This window comes from Nesoenas mayeri, assembly GCF_963082525.1.
Source record: "Nesoenas mayeri genome assembly, chromosome: 19".
Lineage (NCBI taxonomy): Eukaryota > Metazoa > Chordata > Aves > Columbiformes > Columbidae > Nesoenas > Nesoenas mayeri.
In genome coordinates, this window is record NC_137568.1 from 9,771,955 (window position 1) to 9,794,500 (window position 22,546).

General features: G+C 40.2%; 2 protein-coding genes across 4 annotated transcripts in view; both read right to left on the minus strand.

Moving 5' to 3' along the window:
* Positions 1 to 852: 852 nt before the first annotated feature.
* Positions 853 to 11,888, minus strand: NOL11 (nucleolar protein 11; the record flags this gene model as incomplete). Of its 2 annotated transcripts, XM_080356694.1 has the most annotated exons (18): positions 853 to 1,149; positions 1,454 to 1,561; positions 1,869 to 1,961; positions 2,549 to 2,627; positions 3,131 to 3,352; positions 3,814 to 3,939; positions 4,193 to 4,377; positions 5,018 to 5,095; positions 5,361 to 5,464; positions 6,741 to 6,864; positions 7,582 to 7,658; positions 7,852 to 8,049; positions 8,447 to 8,585; positions 9,113 to 9,170; positions 9,423 to 9,568; positions 10,153 to 10,209; positions 10,377 to 10,490; positions 11,721 to 11,888. In XM_080356694.1, 18 exons carry the CDS (start codon positions 11,886 to 11,888, stop codon positions 1,036 to 1,038), a joined length of 2,190 nt encoding a protein of 729 aa, XP_080212820.1. In that variant the 3' UTR covers positions 853 to 1,035. The 2 variants fall into 2 exon arrangements, with proteins under 2 accessions (XP_080212820.1, XP_080212821.1); XM_080356695.1 differs by lacking the exon at positions 853 to 1,149 and having other exon boundaries at positions 1,455 to 1,561; positions 1,869 to 1,950.
* Positions 11,889 to 15,961: 4,073 nt separating this feature from the next.
* The window catches only part of PITPNC1 (phosphatidylinositol transfer protein cytoplasmic 1), a gene marked incomplete at its 5' end in the record, with an annotated part of 59,914 nt that continues 53,329 nt past the window's right edge, over positions 15,962 to 22,546 (minus strand). Inside the window, 2 exons of one of the 2 annotated variants that reach the window (XM_080356307.1) lie at positions 17,285 to 17,416; positions 20,713 to 20,831. In XM_080356307.1, coding sequence (XP_080212433.1) covers positions 17,411 to 17,416; positions 20,713 to 20,831 — 125 coding nt within the window. In that variant the 3' untranslated portion in view covers positions 17,285 to 17,410. Of the gene's footprint in view, positions 17,417 to 20,712; positions 20,832 to 22,546 lie in introns of both variants that reach the window. The other variant, XM_080356306.1, reaches the window with a different exon arrangement.

Below are 22,546 nucleotides of genomic sequence, written 5' to 3' on the forward strand. Positions count from 1 at the left end.
TCAAAGGTGCTAAGAATAATTTGCTTTTGAATAATGTGAACCAGAACACCTTGTCTCTCAATCCCATCTCTTATTGAAGATGTATCAGTTAGTGATGTGGAAGTGCTTACGGAGTTGGACATGAAGAATTTTAATTTTATAGGTGGATAAATGGATGCATAGAGAGATATATGTCAACTTTCAGAGTCAGGACTAGAAGTTAATCCTTTCCAACACACAGTTTATCTCAGTACAGAGAAACCAACCACCACCCCTTAACCTATTTCCCTACCCATGTCCACTCCCAAGACACATCTCCATTAGGAACTTGAAGTTCCTATTTTGAGAGAGTTAAATGAACATATTTAGAAGGGAACTGAATACAGGAGGAAGAGGAATTTTTGGTAGGAGGCCCTACACTGCCTCCATACTCAAGACAGATGGAGAGAAAGGCTCCTTTCAAAAGGGACTTTGGAGATGATGAATAGCCTGTTTGTTCCAAGCTGTTTTCTAGATGGGTTCCTTTCTCCAAGGGTTAGGGAAAAAACTGGAGAACCTACAGCTGGATGGCATTATTAACAAGGAAGCATATACTCTTGCTTAAATTATTGAGCTGCTTTTGTCCAGTCCTTCCCTCTGAATTATTCCATAACATGTATAAGGCATTGAATTTAAGTATTCAGCTCTAGAATCAGTTGCATGTACATTTATGAGACATCAAGGTGTTGCTGAACAATGTTAGACTAGAGGTCAGCTGTAGACTAACTAAAGCCAGTCTTAGTCTTTGGAAAGAATCATGTGGTATTTTAGGATGTTCTTATGGTTGCGCATCAAAATTATACACGAAAATATAAGCAAACATCCAGATTCCCATCCAGTCCAAAAGAGAGCTTTTAATACCCAAGTTTCAAACTTACAACTCCCATGTAGCTACAGAGTAACTGTGCTCCTCCTATGTAGAAAAAAACTTTTCACATCCCCAATATGGAGTGCTAAAACATCCTCATCATAAAAGGAATCAACAAAAAATAAAGTTGTTAATAATTCATTTCAAATTCAAATAAGTTCCAGTACTTCAATAGAGTATGTCTGACAGTCTTTCTGGTGGTTTAGTCTTTGTAATTCGTGCAAACTTCCTTCAATCTTGTTGAGTTCAGAGTAGAATCGTACCTAAAACCAAGAAAACACATATTTACAGTAAAGTAAATTTTAATTTTCATACATCATTATACTGCGGGACTAGCTGTGGTTGTGCACTGTTTCAGATAATTATACCAAACAAATACAGCAGCTTTTGAAATCAAAATGAGAAAGAGATGCAACTCCCATTTCACGCTCAGACAGGAGCATACACAGAACAGACATTATCTGATTTACTGTCTCACTTTTTGTTGTCTGCTGCCCTGACCTTCTTAACATCCATATGCTAAATCCATACTAAAATGAAATAATTATCCCAGAAGATGCAACTTACTTGGGCTCTCACAAATTTATGCAGCTTTGAAAGCAACTCTTTTGCTTCTGGTAGCATCACCATAACTGTGAAGTGAGCATCAAGTAACAGGCACATCCAATCCATGATCTGAAGACAAACAAGAAAAGCATGCTTACACTTTACAACATGTAAATGCCACAGATTTTGCTTTAAAAGCCAAACTCTGAAACATTATCTTCTAATGTAAAATGCACGCTTTCATATTTTCATGCAGTATATTTATTTTCTGATAGTGAAGTGTTGTGTTACATCTGACTTGACAGAGGTAATATTAACAGACAATATTTTATGGAATGAATATAGATCTCCGTTGATTTTAGATAATCTCAACTACTTGCTAAGTTACACATCACAGAAACCGAAGGAAGTACAACTCTTAGAATCAGCTTCTCACCTGATTTATAGTTGGAGACTGTGTTCCGGGAAGAGCGGTATTAATTTTTTCACTGCATTTCACATACAGGTAGTATAAATACCTGAGAAACAGCTAAAAGTAGAAAAGTCAGAATATTTTTAAAGGACAAACATTCAATACACCAAGGAGTTTTGTCCTGCACGCAGTAATGCTCATAAGGATTTTTTTTTTTAAGCAACATAGATGCTTGTGTAGTATGCATTACAAATAAGTTTTATGGTTCTCCTACACAACCTGTTGCTAGATGTTTGAAAATTCTCTCTCAGCAATATTCATTGTAAAGTTACATTCAGGGGTAATCATTGTTCGAGCGACTGTGTCAGTGCAATTTCATTCAGACACATTCCTTTCTTAAAAACCAAGCAAATCAAGAGAAGGTACACTTCTCAAAATATGAACATTTTCCAAGTAGACTGGGTCATAAACGAGGTTTCTTACACTTTCTAAAATAAGCAAGGCCTGCAAAAATTACTAAAAGTTCTGTGGAAAACTGTGACATTCATTAACATTAAATCTTATTAAGCATCTTAATTTCATTTTCCTGCATTTGTGATTCAGACTCCAGCAAGCATGGCAAGTTTCTGGTACAACTGATACACTCTCTTCCCTTGCCCTCCCCCCAGAATAATATGGATTGTTAAACTTTTTAACATACTTACAACAGCTTGCTGCGCTGGAAGGTTTTTCAAATGAGGCAGAATAAATGTCTCACTGTAAGCCGAACGGAGAACAGCATTTCTGTGCAGTACTATTAAGGAAATAAAACTGCAGGAAAAAAATAACAGTTTCTACAAACTGAAGTGAATTCTAATTAAAATATTTCTCCAGGTTCTGTAAGTGAGGTCCTGTTTCAGCTCTGTGAATCTCCTTTATTTCTGTCACAAAATACACACAGCACCTGAAATATCACCATACAGTTGGCTTGAACAGTTCCATTTACTGCAAACATGTAATTAACTCACGTGTTTCAACAGGCAAACATCAAAATCACTGACGCTATTTTCTCTCGAACAGACAAAGTTGTATTACACTTTAGCAATAATATAGTTTAAATTGGTGTAGGTGCTTTCTAAAAGTTGTTTGTATTTATATTCTAAATATTTTTCTACTGAGTGGGAACTTCTTTAATCAGAACTTCTCAGAAATTTTCATCAATAACAGAATGAATATCTTTGAGTAATACTAAACATTCACATCACATATAATGCACACACTTTCCTGCACTAAAACACAGAGGATACAACAATGCTGCCTTCTGCAGTCCAACGGGGCAGGATTCACCATCGGTCGGCACATGGGTTTCCTCTGGGCTTTTGGAATCACAGATGTCTCGTTCCAGCTCTGCACTGAAACCATTTTCTACAATTTCCGTCTTAACTTCTTTATTGTCGAATTCAGTATCAAGGTAACTGATTATAGATTCTAGACTCACGTCTGTTCTTTGAAGACAAGCTTCACTAATGCTGTAGAAGAAAATTCCAGACATTTAATACTTTTAATTATTAGCTTTAAAATCAGCAATGCCATCAACTCAACAGTAGTGCACACTATGGTCTGTTTGAAGCTTGCTAGAAAAGCAAAAACATATACTAAAATATAGAATCTTGCAGAACAAATTAAGGCTACAAGAGCATGTTTAATATTTTGCTACTATTAACCTTGAACAATATATGTACTGGTTTTTTATTCCAAAAATTTAAGTTATTGTATTATTGGAATTAACATACGCAACAGACAATCTTGTAAAATTTTTGTCAGTCTGCAAGACTGCAACATACACTGTACTCAGAATTAAGACTTTCATGCACAGTATTAATTGCTCATCTATAAAATTAAAGCCACTCTTAGCAACACACAATGTTTTATTAAGGGGCTTGATTTGATGACAAAAAAAGAAAAAAAAAAAAGAGTAATTCCAACCTACCTTAAAAATACTTGCAAGCAAGCATAAGTAATTTCTTCAGGAATATCTGGAAACCGTTGTAAGCAGATTTGTAAGAGATGCACATCTTTTTTCTCCAAAGCAACAGCCATTAAATCTGGACACAAACTGTAAGAATATGAAAAGAATAGGCTGCATAGTTCACACTCACTGAAAACTACGTTGACAACTAATGCAGAAGTACTAATGTTGTTTTAAACAAAAATCCATCTGGGAAGCATCAGCTTAATCAGAAAATAAGCTAAGCACCTTTGATAGCAAATTTTGATAACTCTAGAGTGCTTTATAAGAAACTGGATTTCTATTTTTTTTTTAATTCTTAAAGATTAGTCCCTACAAGTAAAAAATGCAGAATCATCACCTGTAAGACAAGTCTCGGGTTTGGACTATCTGTAGCAGCAAACTCTGAGGGTAGTACTTTGGATTTGTTTTACATCTGTTTACAAGGGCAGTTACTACACATCCAATGGTAGCTTGGAAATCTGGAATCTGTGCTTTTGACATCATTTGTCTCACTTCCTCTTCAAATACAGTTGTAGAGACGTCCTGAAAATGACAAATACTCCGCAACTCAGAAGTGCAAGGCACAGGTTTGAGAACTGTACTGTTACTAATTAGACTAAGTAGAAACAGACTTGAATTCAAGCTAAAAAAAGTTACAAAACCCCCTCACCAGTCTGTGCTTTATTAGCCTCTCTAAATCATGGAAGAGCCAGAAGAGGGTAACCACTCTTTCTGAACTCAGGTCAGCCCTTTACTTTAATAACTGTTCAGGTATTATTCATTTGTTCCTTCAGTAACATCACCAAGATGTCCAGCCAGAGCTGAACTCTAGGTATGTTCACACAGGAAGGGATGTAATTTAAAGTTTATCACAACACTGGCTGCAAATTTTAGACAGGAATTAAACAGCATAGTGCTATATTTGCAGTGGAATTCTCAGCTATTAAAAGTCCTGTATTGTGCAGTTCTAGACAAAGCTTAAATTCAATCATGTCCAAATACTATTCTAGCACAATAATAATAAATAAATATTATGATAATGATAATTATATCATCCTCCAACCACCTGTTTCAGGCAGCTTTGTCAACCTGATACATGCAAGAGGACATGGAAGAAAATAACAGCTTAAGAGACAACTAGAATATTCTGTGAGTGTCTAAACCACTATTTTGGTTTACTTACTTTTAGCTTTAGTAAGTGCTGCCCAACTGATAAGGTATCTGGCTGTACCTTAGCAACAGTGTTCCTTTTTGATCTTAACTATTATAAAGAAAAACAAGAAATTATTATTCAGCTCCAAAAAGATGGTATATATTTAAGAACTTGAGTCAAGAAAACTTGGAACTTCATGTGTCGACTTGCTGAACAATTAGTAACTGGGTGGTCCAAGTACAGAAACAGTGTTAGAAACAATGAGTGATGAATGCAAAGTGAAATTTCCTTCTGCTATGACACCTAAAGGTAGCAGCATGGAGAAGAGACGAGAAACAACCCCCAAACCTCATGGGCTCCTCAGCTAACGTACCGTCATTTTGGACTCAGACTTTAGAGCTACAGATGGCTGGGACTCAGGGGAAGCCACCAGCTCTTCATCTCCAAGGGTGTTCCAGTCTACGAATGAAGACACATCTGTGAACACAAAAGTGAAACTATATGAAGGTAACACTCAAAGCACATTTATTAAAGTATGAATACTACATCAATTTCTTACACTAATAGGTATTTTCTAAAGTATAATCCAAGTCATTTTATGCTACGAAAGTTTCCAGTTTTATCTCGGCAGCAGTTAATTTTATGACCCTTTTCGCATACTGTTTCTCCATTTAGCCTCTGGTAGGAAGAGAAATAAGTTATTACACATTTTACTGTGAGCATGACTTGCAACAGCATTTTACTAGTGCAGTGCAAAATTAAAGACATTATGGCAGCATAATTTTAAACTAAAGGTTACAAACTAAGGTTTGACATTGTCTCATCTAATCAAACTATTTGAAAATAATTTATAGGAGAGAGCACTTAATTTTCTTTTCAGTATTCATTGCTTGCATTCCAGTATTCCCAGTAAATCAAGTATTGAATGACAACCCGGCTTAAGTGAAACCACAATAAATTCAGACATCTGTGTTCTTCGGTGTTCTCAGCAACAGTAAATTTACCAGCTAGGAGCAGAATACAGTATTACGTTACTTCAAGCTGGTTAGATACAATTAACTGTACAGGAGAGTATTAAAATAATTTTTATATCATTTCAGAAGTTTTCTGTTTATGAGATATTTGGGACAGGAATTAGCAGGGCTCATTTGGAGACCTTTAAACTAGACTCGAAGGGGGACTGGGCTGTAGCTGGGCTTGTATCAGTAGGGCATCACTCTAGAGTTCATGAAGGCTGGGAGGCCTCCCATACCCCTGGGGTGAAATCGGTGTGCTCAGCTCGCTCTCTGAAATGCCTGCACACCAATACACCCACAGCATCCTCACAGCTGAACTGAGGGAGTGTGGTCTGGATGAGCAGGTAGTGAGGTAATTGCGAACTGGCTGAAGGGAAGAAGCCAGAGTCGTGGTCAATGGGGCAGAGTCCAGTTGAGGCCTGTACCTAGTGCAGTGCCTCAGGGGGCAGTGCTGGGGCCGATATTATTCAATATATTCATCAATGATTTGGATGAGGGAATAGAGTGACTGTCAGCAGGTTTGCTGGTGACACCAAGCTGGGAGGAGTGGCTGACATGCCAGAGGCTGTGCTGCCATCAGAGACCTGGACAGGCTGGAGAGTTGGGCAGGGAAAAATTTAATGAAATAGAACAAGGGAAAATGCAGAGTCTTGCATCTGGGTAGGAACAACCCCAGGTTCCAATCCCTAACATTCTGTGATTCTGTGATACTTCACTGTATTCATAAATATTCTTACCAGGGGTTTGACTGTCCTTGAGCTTCCCCACGGCCGCTGCCAAGGATGCCGTTTCACACTTGTACATCATCACTGTCAGCACTTTCCCATGAGTAAAAAAAAACTTCTCCTCATAACACCACAACTGCAAAATATTAAACCATGTCATTCATGAGGAGATGAGCAGAGCCGAGTGTTCCTGCACAGGCCCATGTTTAACTACTTACTACAAAATTCAACTAAAAGTCGGCAATTAGATTATTTTAAACTATTTTGGTAGGTTTAACACTCATTAGCAGACCCTCATTAACTGCTGATTTTAAATACTGAAACAAGAAGTGTTCTGTTGAGTATTTCCAGGGATGCCTTCAAGTACAGCAGCTGCTTTAAGTGCACTTGATAATTTTATTCTTTTAAATTCCCTTTTGTGCAATGTTAAGACAAAAACAGTCAGCTGTTCAATTTCACTGATGCATTTATTACTTAGGTGTCAGTTTACTTGTCATTAATTGACACCTGAACATCTTGAGATGCAGGGATTATTTAGGCTGTCAATTGCAAACTGAACAGAACAGATACTGGCTGGCTCTTCCATTTAATTAACTACTTCATTCTCACCAAATAATCAGGAGCATCAGAAATAAGAAGATACTGACTTGTCAAAGAATTACCATAGGTCACCATCCTCCTGCTAAATATTCTGACAAAAATTGCTCATCAGCTGGTCAATATTAATTTTGTTTCACAAGTTGGCGCTCACTGCTCTTCCAAACAGAAGCAGAACTCTGAAGCCCCCCAGCCTCTTCTGCTATCACGCCAAATGTGCAAAGGTTATGGATCACAAATTAAACGCTGAGCTTACCTGTCCACTGGTTCCCAGGGGAAGTTCCTTTGAAGTTTGCAATGTCTGAAATTTTGTATTCCAGATCGTTAGGCACTCTGGGGAATTAAGAGAGAGACATTTCAAACCCAAAAAGCAACATAAATGCTACTTTTGCCTTTGCCACTTTCAGTTAAAACCACTTGAGGAAATAGACATAACTGTTGCAAAAGAGCTTAGTTAGTAATGTGTTCAACATTAGGAATTAAGTCATCTGGTTACATCTCAAGCAAATCTGATTTTTCAAGTTACCTTTGGATTCGTCACCAGATGCAGCCAGACTTCCTAATACTGCGACATGATCTTTATCGAGAACAACGAATGATGTTGCTTTTAGAACACTTCCAGATACTGAAAGGTTCAGCAGCAGTGACGTGGGTAAAGTTTGCTGTTCGTCTTCAGTATTTTGCTGCAGAGGTACCTGAACCTTGTACACAGAGTCATTGGAATCTGTCAAAAAAAAGCAATGATGCTTTTATGATCTGTTGTTGTGGAAAACCTATTTGATACAACATGGCAAGTGGACATTCAAAGAAAACAAAATCCAGTGAGTGCTGAAAGAAGAAATAATACAGGATATCCAAAGGACACATTATGATGCAAAAGAGCAAAATAAAAGTATAGCTAGCATAAGAGCTGCAAGTTACAAGTCATAATATTTAGGAACAGTTAACCTTTGCAGCCACTAAAATATCAGGAAGATTTTATCACTACTTCTACCACCAGGTGTTTTAGAAAGTTTGAAGAGCTATAAATATTAAACATTCATTCAGAAATATCAGCATTCTATGTCCTTCCATACAATTCTTTGCTTTATTACCACATCGCAATAGAAACTATAACTTACACAAACACAGAAGTGTGATAATTCGATTTTTTATATATGCTGTGAAACCCGTTGGCTTAGATAATTCCTGTTGTTCAAGCTTATATTTGTGTAGACTATTCGTCTTAAGTTTCTGTACATAGACAAAGAAATCTCCATCCTAAAACAAAAAAGAAAATAAAGTTTTCCTTTAATTTACACAAAGAAGAGGTAACAGAAATTCAGCTATTCGTACTACCTAATTTTGAACGTTGAGCAAAATTAGGGATTTGTGTTTTCTACAGGACATGAAGCCTAATTCAGAAAAGTCTGCAGGCTCAAGCATGTAAAGCAAATTCTAATTTGATGAAACAAAAGGATTCACAGGAAGAAGCATTTGCACAGAGACAGATTCACTTTTTTTTAAGTTCTTCACAATGAAAAAGTATTTGAGGGCAACGAAGAGTCATGAAATCATTTAATCTTAATTGCTCTCTGAATTTCTAGGAGCCAGACTCCTCAGCCCTAAAAGCACCACAACTTTAATTCAAGTGTTCTATCAGAAAAAATACATATACAGGGTATGGATTAAATCAGGATAATGATTTCACTAAAATCTCTTAAAATCCAACGAAACAGGTGATGGATTTTAGAAAAAGAAGTTAGATTCGCTGCTATGAAAGTTTTTTAAAAAAGTATTCAACTCACTTTCTCAGTGGCGAACATTAAGACATGTTGTTGACCTTCCATGAAAGCTTCACTCCACCTAAAAGCAGAAAGCTGTATGAATGTCTTCTAAATGTGAGGACTATACCTAAAGTTATATCACTATTCCTTAGGCAGTCTCTTATTTTTAGGATAGCCATATAAATAATTTCAAGATTTGAAAACCAAAGTGTTGTAAAAAAACAGCCCCAAGCCCTCAGTCTTCACTTTTCTCCCCTACCTCCTCAAAAAAGGGAACAACTTCCATCATCAATTCCTGTGAGCAGAAGCTTCATAAACTTGTGTCACTTACTTGATGACTTCATCTGAGATAATGTTTTCAATTTCTTGTTGTGGGGCTTCCAAAAGCACATCTAAAGTCCGAACACCACCTCCTTTGAACAGCACCACTGGCCCTCCGTTGGGCAGTGAATGTATTCTGTACACATCAGCTGAAAGCTGCAGAGAAAAAATACTTCTGTGTTCTTCAGTACATTACTTAGAAAGCCACATGTTCTATCTGTGATTTTTTTAAAGTGTTTTCAGTAAGTATCAGCTATGGTACACCAGGACACAGAAGAGTGATGAACCTGTAAGATTTCTAATAACGTAGACCTAGTAGTTGCCCATTTTCTGAAATGCTGTGAATATCACAAATCAATACCCAACAAAAGCCAGGAAAGCCAAATGAGCATCACATTTCTGAATCACGTCAAAAACACATAATTGAGGGTCAGGAGTACAAACAACTGCTGCCCAGCATAACATGAAGTGCTCTTTAATACATCCACCAGAACAATCTATATTTGAACATAATTCACCACCTTTAAAGAAAGTCCTTAGAAACTTTGGACTTGGGATTTGAATAACTTTAAGAGTAATACTTTGATGTTCAGGTCTCTTAGCCCCAGTAGATTCCTTGCAACGCTCCAGAACATCATGAAGCACAAGTTAAGACAATGGTTGGCTGAAGTGTAACTAGGAAAATTAGCATCTCTCCCCTCCACCAGCACTCAAAAAGTGAACATAAGCAAGAGACTCACCGTTGCTTTAAATACTTTGTCCAAGTTAATATCTTGGTTCTTCCATATTCTTAAAACCTTTAAGAGAAGCATCAGTTTTTAAGCACAGTAATATAGAGATTTCTCAGCACACAAACTGCGCATCACTGAAACATCCAGCACTGCTGATTTCTTCCCTATCTCCATTCACTCAGAGGACTCACTCCATCCTTTTTTTCCTTTAAGAAAATATAAGAGCATCTCACCTTGTCATCATGAACAGCTACATATTCATGAGTTTCAAAGTTGCATACGACTGGACACGTGATAATCTGCCTGTGTTTAACTGACCAACAACCGAGGGGCTTCTGATCTGAAACCTAGAAGGATCGGAAGACACTGTAATTAGTACATGCCATGGTACACTTTTGGGATTTTTCTCATGACCAAAAGGAAATGCAAGGTGGCCACATCTGATTTCAGTAACACCGAAATATGGAAACTGCTATACTCAGACCTTCTGCCTGAGCATTTCTGTTTATGACCTTAACACTAAAAATTTCAGAATAACACAAAAGAACTCTAATAATAAATTGTTTGTTTTCACATAAGAAATAACTTGGAGCTGTAATAGTCAGATAGACTTATGCCATGTAGCACAGGAACGATGCATTGCTTTCCCAAGTGAAGACACATTATTCACTAACACGGTCATGCACAGAATCACACTTTTCCTTTTCCAACGTCAGTTATTGAGACCAAGAACAACAATTTTTATTGCCTAAACTCACACTATGTACAATTTCCATGTGGCTGCTCTGTGGGTACTCAACCTCTCTGCTCAGTCTAGAGCTGCATTGGGCATATTTAACTGCATGTTTATGTTCTGCATGTGAGTACTCAACCCCTCTGCTCAGTCTAGAGCTGCATTGGGCATATTTACCTGCATGTTTATGTTCTGCATGTGGTCTTGGCAGGGCGACCAAACGACCCAAAGGAGGTTGGTTGTATCATGACGCCACTAAGATAGAACCCCCTGCCTCATTAATAGGAGAGGCAATTAAAGATATAAATCCAAATACTTTCTTATTATAGTCTATGAAACATAGGCATGCGTTAAGACAGCAGAACATCCTTTCAGTTAAATCTTTTACCCTCCTGCCAACAGGAAGGCGCCTGGCACAGAACTGGCAGCCAGACAAAACGCCGGCAACCGTGAGGAAACGTTCTGTACCCTGCAGCTTCGGGACGGGAGTCTCCATGGAACGGGGAACGGAGAAAATCAGCAGAAGAAGAAACTCAAAAGCGACCGCCTAAGGTGACACTGGCAGAGCGCAGGTGAGCAAGGCCAGGCGGGACCGAGGGGCAGCGGGGCCCAGCCGGGGACAGCGGGGCCCAGCCGGGGACAGCGGGGCCCAGCCGGGGACAGCCGGGCCCAGCCGGGGACAGCGGGGCCCAGCCGGGGACAGCCGGGCCCAGCCGGTGACAGCCGGGCCCAGCCGGGACACGCCACTTTCCGGCCCGGCGCTGCGCGGGGACCCTCCCACAGGCCGGGCCGCCCGTCGGCCGCAGCGACGCCCCCCGCGGCCGGCGTTGGGCTGGGCCGTTACCTTAAAGAGCGTGGCCGTCCTGCCGCGGTCGGTGAGCAGGACGTGGTCGGGCTCGGGGCCCGGCTCCAGCGCCAGGAGGCCGCCGCCGAGACCGCCACCGGCACCGGCACCGGCACCGGCACCGGGACCCAAACCGCACAGCGTGAAGCTCTCGCACAGCGCCGCCATCTTGGCGAGCGGCCACCTCTCGCGAGACTTGGCCGCGGCGTGACCCGGCGCGGGGTGGAGTGGCGGAAACAGCCGAGGCCGTTCGGGAGTTTCCGGACGCCGCGGAACGTGCCCCGCGACAGGGAAACTTCGTGTTGCGACCTGTTGCGCTGTGTCGTGTGTCCGAGCTCTGCCACCCCGGGACTGCCAGTCCCCTGGGGGTGTAAGGAGGCTTTGCCAGCTGCCGTTTGCAAAGGACCTACAAATACTACGCGTTCTGAATATTTTAAATATTCTAAAATTCTATTCTCCACCGCTGTTGGAGAACACGTGTCCAGCTGGGTCATTTTGGGGGTCTTGCCGCTGTCACACCTGCTTGCTGGAGAACCCAGCCATAACATCACCTCCCGGTGGACAGTTACAACAGTCACAACCCACGCTGGTGACAAAACCCATCCAGTCCCACTGGCCGTGGCCCCAGCGCTCCCGCAACAGCATCTTCAGGCACCGAAGCCGGCGGAGTCCATCACCGCAGACCCACGGTCACGCAGGGCCTCACGGTTTCTGTCTCAATTCTGAGTGATTTCTACCTTAAACATTTTCTAGGCCGCTGTTTGTTCCTTGTGTCCCGTCCCACCCTGCCGTGAAGCGTTTTTTATGCTGAGCTCCATTTTTCTGGTGCAGAGAAAGCTTTATTTCTGTGGAGTAAACCTCTGCTTGAAAGTTTAAAGAATCATTGTTCATGTGAAATTCCTATTGACTAAAATGACTTGTAGCCAAGGGATGGAGGATTCTTACCTCCGGAGAGGTTTCCAGTGGTCTCTTCTCCAGTATTTACTGCACCACTGGGTTGCCAAACCCTGCAGAGAGAATTCGACCCCCTGCTGAAAATCCTCCTTGTCAACCAAGTGGGTATTTACAACTGAATGGGCGAACACCAGACCCACGGGCACCTGTCCTGATAAAATCTTTAAAAAAGGTGAGGAACACTTAAACCTAATAGATATTTAAAGCGCTTTAAGTTATCCATAGGAAGCCAGTTCTTTGTGCTTTTTAATTTTGAGGAAGCGACTTGCAGAGCTGGGGGTGGAAATGTTAATGGAGTAAAAGAGAACAGCCACAATTCTAAAGAATAATTGTTGGTAGTTTATTTACAATACAATGCAAGGGAAAAATACAATATTAAAAATAATAAATAACTTGGAAAAAATCAGGAACTAAGTGATATGAATGAGAAATATGACAATCAAATTCTCCTGCTGAGCCCTGCATTATTGAACGTGCAAAGCTTCTCAAAAATTGGTCCTTTTTTGATGGTGGTGATGTATTGCCTAATGTAGCCATCATCGCTCTATATAAAGAACTTAATTACTGGACAGTCAGTCTCACGCTGAATTATCATGGAAATGAAATAAAACAATGAAACCTGTTCTAGTGACACCACAAAACTACGGGAGATTGTAATTCAATGACCATGCTGTTCATTTAAAGCAAAACATTGTTAGACTTATTTAGCAATTTTAACTTACACATATAAAACCAAGTCCAAACAATGGAAACAGAAAAGCTCCTATTGACAAGATAATGAATTCTCTCTTACTGCACTCACTAATTCATAAAAAGCATATACATTTGGCTTATTTCAAATGACAGCACGTTGTTTTGAGGTTATAGTGCAGCAAGCTTCAAAGCAGTTTTAACAAAATACAGCGGTCTTGTTACGAACTAAAATTCAAGGAACAAATATTTCCATTTCAAAATCTCTACAGCAGCAATTAATGCAAACTGGCTACTAGATGTCACGAAATCACCTTCCAGAATAATCAAAAAAGCCAAAGAATAAGGTCAAATAGTTTCTTTCCATAGGATTTATCCAGTCGTTTACAAAATCGAACGTTACATTCAGAAGAAATCCTATTACGTATGTGTTTCGGGAATGTGCTGCTCCTCATAGTCTCTATGGATTCTTTCCTTTTTAAATTTATCACATCGACCCTTCCAAAGGCTGCAATGAATTGCCAGCTATTTTGTAATGATTGTTCTATACAAAACACATTAAAGTTTGAGCAAAGCTGGGAGGAGGTTTTAATAGACAGTCAAACGAAATAATCACATTATTTGCTCCGGATTGTATTGTCCTTGCTGAAACATTCCTTGTGGAGCTCTGGCACAGCCGCATTGTGTAGTTGGTCAGTCACCGCGGCAGAGATGCACACGGCCACTGTGCCTGTTCAGCTCTGCTGCTGGCACCAGCCTCTGAGATGTGCTCACCAAATCATCACAGACTTCATTTCTACAAGAGCAGCGATGAACACCTGCAAAACGTTCTGTTTTCCTCCTCATAAACACGTTTGAAAATCCAACAGAAAGCACTGCGACAAAATCGGGAATGAAAACAACCCTTTGCCTCAAGATGTTACACTAAAATATTCAGACCTTCCTTTTAGTTTAATTTTGTGGGGTTTTTTTTGTGTGTGTGTGTGTGTTTGCTGGGAATATTCTAGAAAAAGTTACTATACCTTAAAAAGCAAACAAAACCCAACCAACAGAAAAAGACACTTCAAGATCATACTGACCAAATGGGTGATGACTGATGGGGAAAGCAAAGCAGGACACAGCAGAGGCTGTTTACACAGGCACTGAAAACCTGGGCTATTTCTTATCCAAAGCAACAACACCTCACTGATCTTTTTCTTTGCCTTCACTAGGAAGCAACATGGAGACAAGAGGATCATGATCCTTGTGGCCAACGCTGCGTTCAGGCTGTTTGGTCAATATATCTGGTAATTCTGAGAAGGTGGAAGGGCTGTGGCAGCATTAAGCATCCTCATTCTTCCATTACACCATCAGCGTCTTTCTCCTACATCTCTGTCACACAGCTACTAAGACGTGTCCTATTCAGGTGTGTTAATAATTTTCATACATGCCTTATCGCCACACCTTAAGATGATAATCAATATATCTGCAAGGGATTGAAAATCCGTCAGTTGAATATGAGTAAAGGTATGACTGTGTCAAACCCAGATGCCAAAATGTATATAGAAACAATAATATGTAAGCATAAGGACATTATGACTTGGGCTGAGCAATGAAAAAATTCATTGAAGAATAGACTTTCAGGTGGAGCAGACCCAGACTATTTCTACATAGGCCAAATTCAGGAACTAAAAAAACAACCAAACCATGTTTTATGTTTTCAAAGGTTTACCCTCTCTGCCACTGTTCCAATCTTGCTACTAAATAAATAATAAGAAAAAGATTAGACCAGTTATAACCATGAATACTTAATCTGCACACTTTTTAAGCTGAAATCATAAACTTCTGTAGGAACGTTTTGTTTGCATCATTACAGCAGCTTCTTTTTAAACAAACAAATCATCACCCATTTGTTTGCTAATCACACAGAATTACCAGCTCTGAGAAGCAAAGCAAAGCAAAACATGGACAGTAAGCGGGAGAATGCCTCAAGTCAGCGCACAGCCAACCAAGAGCTCCCGCAGTTTGCTAGCGAGAGGATTTTAACTATCAAACAAATATACACTTGTTTTCAGTGCAGGCTGGCAGTGGAGTTACCTCTCCTGCTACTAAAACTACCCTATAAAATCACACATTTGACATAACGTCTATTGGATCTGCAGCCGTTGAGAAGTTCAGTGCATTTCAGCCAGTGCAATCACAGCGCTGTGCTGAGAAGGCGGCACAAATGCCCCATCCAGGCGAGAGGCCATCCCCAAACATTGTTCAATATTCCACGATAGCTCAGCTCCGCAGGACTCTCTTTTTTTACATTTTGTTTTTAAATCCATGTATCATGTCACTGGTGGTATCAAATATCACCCACTTTGATGATATGATTCAGGTAACAGGATCATTCACTGGCATTGCACAGCGGCTTATTCATCGCCTACTACAGCTACCAGGAGGCAGACACCGCCAGCACTCAACAGATAGCAACGCGTATGAAAGAGAACAAAGCACCCCAAACGGGGTCAGCGGGCCAAGTTTCTCACTGAGCTTACATTTTGAAAAGGAAGGAAAGAAGAGACCACTTTTGCCGCTTATTTTTCTCCTCCTTCAACAGTCCACACCTCCCTACTGGGAAACATCCTTTTCTACATGCGAGTTCCTGAGACTGAAGAGAGATTTCACATGCAGACCAGGCACAGCACTTGTGTTTCCTTAACCTCACCCTGCGCGGACTGAGCGGCCCCAGCACTCATTTCCTTCTTGAAGTGACTGGTTTTGTTCAGCCCTTCCCTAGAGGTGACAGTAAAGCCTGGAACCAGCTTTCTGTTAGAGGAGACTGTGCTGTTTAGGGAAGATGCGAGGCAGGAAAGAAAAGGGAGTCTCCTATTTTCTTCCCTTTACATTCAAGGTCTTACAGCGTAACTACCACCCTTCTTCCAGTGAAGACAGGACAGAATTCATTGGTTTTGCTTCTCAACTGGCTCAATTTAGCTGCTTTTTTCAATTTTACACATGGAACACCATTGATGAACACGAATACAGACTAAAGAGATCACAAAAGGACAGGGGAGAGCTATTAAAATACATTATCTACAAGAAACAGGTGGTTTCTTTTACAAATTCTGTGCAAGATAGAAATAGTTCAATGGCCTCAAAGTCAGTATAATTAATTACAATTGGGGCTTGGATACAGTGGTATTTTAGGTTTGAAAAGTTTTGTGTTTGTTAGGTAGGCCCCAAATCCTGAGTCATATTAAGCAGAATGTGAATCTGAGCGGTTGCTGTTGGTGTTCAAGTACAACGAGTTACAGGTTAAAGGTTTATGAATATACAGGAGAAGCCTGAGTGTAGGAACGGTTTTAAAATCGGCTATAAAAGAAGAAAATGGGAAAGTTCGTTTCCTGTTAACCCTGCGTTCTAGTTGGCGCTAATTTGCCTCACGAGTCCTTGGCAGCTTTACTATACACCTACTCCTAATTATAAATGCTATGACCTAGATGAGAATTTGTAGGTTGAACGCTGCTACAGAACGATTTCTTTTCTTTCGTAGGGTTCCCCTCAGACTATTTCATTATATGTCAGTAAGACACACCATATGGCTTGAAACACTACATTAGGAATATATAAACTATGTTCTCTTGCATGCACTTCTCAGAAGGTTTGAAGGATCAAGTCTGAGGAAAGAAGTAACCTTTCCACACCAGTAAGATTCTGTTAAGCAAAAAAACAACCAACAAACCACCATGACCTTTGTAGAAATGAAGTTACGTCACTCTTGCTGTGGTAGACATGGCTTATCAGGAGGAAACATGCTGGGGGGGTTTAAAGGGTTTTTTTCCCTAGGTCTGGAAGAGTGAGAGTTTCTGGAGCGGACTTTTTCCGAGGCCGGTCTTTGGGAACTGTTAGGAATTCAGGAGCATCTGTGGAGAGAGGAGTTGATGGGGCACTAGACGGAGCGCTGCGGGTCGAAGAAGGCATGGAAATGCTAGAGATAGATATTGCGGGTGGGAAAATCCCGATCTTCTTGTTGGTGGCTTCCTGAGTTGCTCGTTCAAACTCTCGGACTTCATCCATCGTCATGTCTTCAACGAGAAGGAAAGAGATAGAGGCACGTTAGAATCATTTCAGATGATCATTTCATTAACTCAGTTAAACGATTGCCATCCAAATTCTAAGTCAGGGATTGCTTATCATGCATATCATTAAGTGATTCTCCACATGAATGCCTTCCTATTGTGATGCATTGATGGGAGTACAATAAGCGGCTACATAAAGAAAAAGAAGTTAAGTACATTAATCACAGACTAATGGTTCTGCTACCTGGGTCTGAACTGAATCAAGAGTGCTACCTCTGCAACTGCTGGAAAAATCAAGCTGTTTCACAGGCAATTAAAGAATACATTTAGATACACAGTTAGCAAGTAGAATTTTTCAGAACTTCAAACAAAATAAAACTAATAGGTTTTTATGTGGTTTTTCTTTTCACCTAAATTATGAGCAGGAATAAGCACAGGGTTGTCATCGCTTTGTCTCCTGCAGTTATCAAGGGATGAAAAACCCTCTCTCCACTCCTGCACAACTTCTACTGCCTCCGAGTTGCAGCTGCATGCACGGAACTGAGGCCGCTTTGCTTTTCTGCTCATAAAGCCTAAAGAATTCCCTCTCACTTGATAAAGCCACAACACACTTTCCAACTTTTCCACCCAGAATCTGTCCTTAAACATTTATGGCCAACTGACAAACCCACTGCTTAATTGCCTGAAAAACAGAGGTGAGATGAGAAGTTAAAGTCACTCCGCAATGGCAAAGCGCTTGAGGTGACAACGTGTGACAGCGCTGGAGAACCCACAAGAGGGCAGAGCGACCCCAGCATCGATGGGCTCCGAGCTGAGCCCTGCGCAACTTCTGAAATCAAATCCCAAACCAATGACATCTGCTACAAAGGGAAAACCTGACCAAAATAGCAGCAAAGGCTCTTTGAAACCCGCCACTTCGTGTCTACATTGCCTGGCGAGATATCCGCTGAGACAAGTGAAATAAATGTCACGGTTTTCACTGAACATCGTGTTAAAATTGTAAATTTGAACTATTCACAGAATTAAACTCAGCAAATTCCTATCTACCAGTAGAACAGAGCAAAACCCACCATCTGCTAAATACTGAAATAGCTGACTACTCCCAGAGAGAAAAAAAGACACAGCGAAAGCGGTCCAATAAAATATCTCCTGAGCTCCCTCAGGGTAATTATTTTATAAATTACGCTAAACCTTTGGAAGGTATGATTAAAAGAAACAGTCAGTTGAAGGTTCTGTTTACATTCCTGTATATACGTAAATAATTTTGCTACTGACTGCCCCCAGCCCCACGATTGCTAATAAAAGCTGTTCAGGTGACGTTCAGAAGGTAAAGGAAGAAACCTGTGACTGAACTGATGTGGGAGTGTGGTAGGATATGGGTAACTTACGTTTCATAATCAACCAAAAAAGCCCCAAGTTCTTTGATGCCAAAGACACGATTACCAGCATCCTCTACTCTTCCCTTACCAGCGCTGTCAATTTGTGTGACTCCTTTATAGCTCTCATGGTATATGGCATTCTTTTTCAAGACCATGATTTAGCAGTAACGTTCTATTAAACCACTATATAGATTCTTTGAGCTCTGAAAGCTCAAAAAAACCCTCAGAAAAAAAAACCACTAGCATTTTAATAAGTTTTAAATTCTCGCACATTTGGGTGTCTGAGACACAGGCCTGGCGATGCTGCTTACCATGTATATGACAGAATCCTATGCTTTCACCACATCAAACTTTTTATTATTACCCAGCTGCATGCATTTGTACCCTTGGCTGCAAATGTTATGTATAAGCAGCTTTATGTTGTATTACAACATCTTATTAAATAAACAAAAGCGTGTGTGTTGCCAGCTGCCGTTTTCCTTCCCTGCAGCGACATTCCGGGGACCTTTCCAGCCCACGCTGCTGTGCCGGGTATCAGGAGAGAGCACTGAAATACACGGTGGAAACAAACAGATGGTCTCAGCCAAACTGCACCTACCTGCGCCGGAGATACTTTGAACCTGTTTGGCTGATTTACATTTTGTTTCACCTGTAACTGTGTGCGGTGTTTCTGAACTCAAAGGCCGTAAAAGCCCCTGACATCAAAGGGAGCCCAGGCATTCATTTCAGCTATTTTCGGTTGCGGACTTATGTAAAACATGAAAGAAAAGCTGTCTTGGATAAATGAAAGTGAAAGACAGGAAGATTTCTCAATTTACTGGCCATTTAAGCGAAGATTTATCAAAGTCTTACTAAGTGGTAGCAGCCTCAAAGACCATCCATTTTAAATTCAGACATGAAATACTTGTCCTCTCAGTTGACTTCGGCTTTTTAGCTAATGCTCACTTTAAATTCACTTCTGTTGTGACACACACTCAAGTAAAACAAGTCCTTACCCTGAGATAAGGTGGCTCAGACTCTCTGCTATTTCTTTAATGTCAATTTCCTTGCCAACCTCAACGGCAATTTTGCCACACGGGAATTAAGGATGACAAACTTCGAATTAAATCAGAACGGACTCTCAATTTACTGTTCCGCTAAGGAGTAACCTTGGTGGCCATGGAGCTGCAGCATTACGAACTCAAGAATCACCTTTCTGGTTATTGTTCAGACAGCATCTTTTCAGGCTGGTGACAATTTTTACTGAGTAAGAACAAAGGAAAGACCTCAAGACGTGGCCATTCTGGCCGGGCCCCACGTTCGTTACCTGAGCAGAACCATCACCGAGTTCTACAGCACAAATGAAATAAAGAAATAATAACATCTCAAATGCAAACATCACTGCATCTTTTCTATTAATTAGGAATTTAACTTTATGAAGTTTCCAGAATCTGAATCAAAGAACTTCACAGACCTGCCCTTCTCCACAAACTGCTGTTAAATACTTCTGAGTATTCTCACCTTGTTGGTAGCTAATCAATGGCAACATGAAAACTAGTTTGAAAAGAGTGAATAATTCCTTGGCTTTTTACCATTTTATCAGTCCCACAGAAATTTTCCACTCCCCATGTTCCTGGCTTTTTGACTGAATCACTCTGAACTCCTGCATTTTAACTGATGTTTAACTTTCTCTTTACACAGATTTCTGTTTCCTGGAAGCCGGGGAGCTGGAGAAGAGCCCAACCCCACCCTTCGTACATCAGTGGCGGTTGACAGTGCAAACGAAAGGCAGGATTGCACTTCACAGAGAGAGATTCTGTTCCTACTGAAGCAAAATCTCTCCCAAATTCCACTGACTGCTCAGCAAGATCAGCTCGTTGCTCTTCTCTGATCTGTGCAGGTATATCAGGTGAGGGTGGGCAATATGCTTAAAAACGGACATACTCTTGCTGTGGCATGGCTCTCTATTTCATCCACAGTAGATGAATGTTGATTGCAAACTTTAATGTTGGTTTTTTCATGCATATTTTTCTCGTATTCTCGAACATCATCCATAGTCATATCTGTAAAAAGTTCAAAATTGTTGGCATTTTCCATTGATTCAATGCAAACTTATGCTTTTTTTTTAAGGAGAAGGTTCTAGGAACACATGATCTTTCAGCAGAAGCCAAAAAGAATTTTTAAAGCATGGAGCAACTAGCTTTATGAAAACCGGCTCATAAAGGTAGTTATATCAGCCAAGGAAGGTGCAAGAAGGTGAAGTCAAAGGGAGTCAGAGAACAGGAAGGAGTGGAAATTGTTTAGGAGTATCTGTGTAACGTAAGGTAGGCAAAAAGTGTTGAGGTGCAGGCCCTGGCAAAGGCCAAGATCTTCTAAAGAGATTTTAGAAGATCTCTTGGAATAAAGGATAGATATGGAAATATTATAAATATTTACTTACCTTTCCAGGAACTTTCAAAAAGATTTTATGTTATCTTTGCATAGTACATCTCATAACCAGCAACCATTCTTACTGTTAGAGCACACATCAGCTTAGATGCCAGAAACTAACACTTGATTATACTGGTAAGTGAATTAATAGTGACTACGTTAACAGTTTTGTAGCCTCAAGCAATTTAATGAATTGTAAGAACCAGAAATATTCTACAGATCAGGCTGATTGTTCCAGTAAGATGGTTTATCATTGTCTGGGCATGCCTGATCTTGTCAAACTGGTGCATAATCTGTTACGTGCTTGCTCTGTAACTCACAGCAATTATTACACATTTTACAAAGATTTGTCATAAACCACACTTCCAGTACAAACGTAGAGACTCAAATTAATTGACCTGCAACCTTACTCTTCTGACTATTGCCGTGCCTTCAATAAATCTCCGTGAGAGGAAAGCGGAGGTCAACGTGTCAGAATTTCCGTCTGTTCTTTACAACAGTTTGGTAACTTCGGAGCTTCATGAAAACACCCTTTGACTTTGTCCTCACAGAACTTACAGAGCACATTAGTAGCACTTGCAAACGTGTACTTTGGTAACCTACACTGTGCTTTTGTTCTTGGGGCTTTCGTTTTTCCCAAGTTTCCTATGTGTCACTTGCATTTGCAAATTCTTGTATCACACCACTCCTCGTTTTGTGATTTCAGGCTCTTGCTGCATTTTACGAGACAGCTTTTAAGGAAAGGTATAACTTCAGCCGTTCTATCAGTAGCACAATGTAATGCTTTATCAGTGAAAATGAAACGCAGTCTACAATTCTGATCGAAAGGAAACATGGAACACACTAACTCATACTCTGTTAGGCTTTTACTGTTATCTGGAACAGAAAACAAGCTCACAAGCCATGTCAGTAACATGCTAAGGATGCGTTTTGCCAAGCAGAGAAGAGAACATGCTCTTTATTAGTAAATAACTCTGTGAAAATAGATTTCTTAATAATAAAGCAAAATACAGTTTAGTAAATGTAACGACAGGACACATTCATACTTACAGTATCAGTAACCAACCAGTAATACCCATAACATAACATATTGTTTAATAATTGATTTTATTACCCTGATTATTTGATTCCATTTAGCTGACTTACATAATCTCCAAGTCCTTCTCAAACTTTTTTAGGTTTTGTACCGAGCCTGACAATTACGTTCTAAAAGTCCACAACATTATTTAGTAGAAGAACTCACCGTGACAGTAAAAATCTGCAAGATAATTTTGTATCACAAGATTTCATTTGTGGAAAGACTCTTTGTGACTGGGTGCATTCAGAGTTAACATGGGAAAATCTGCAT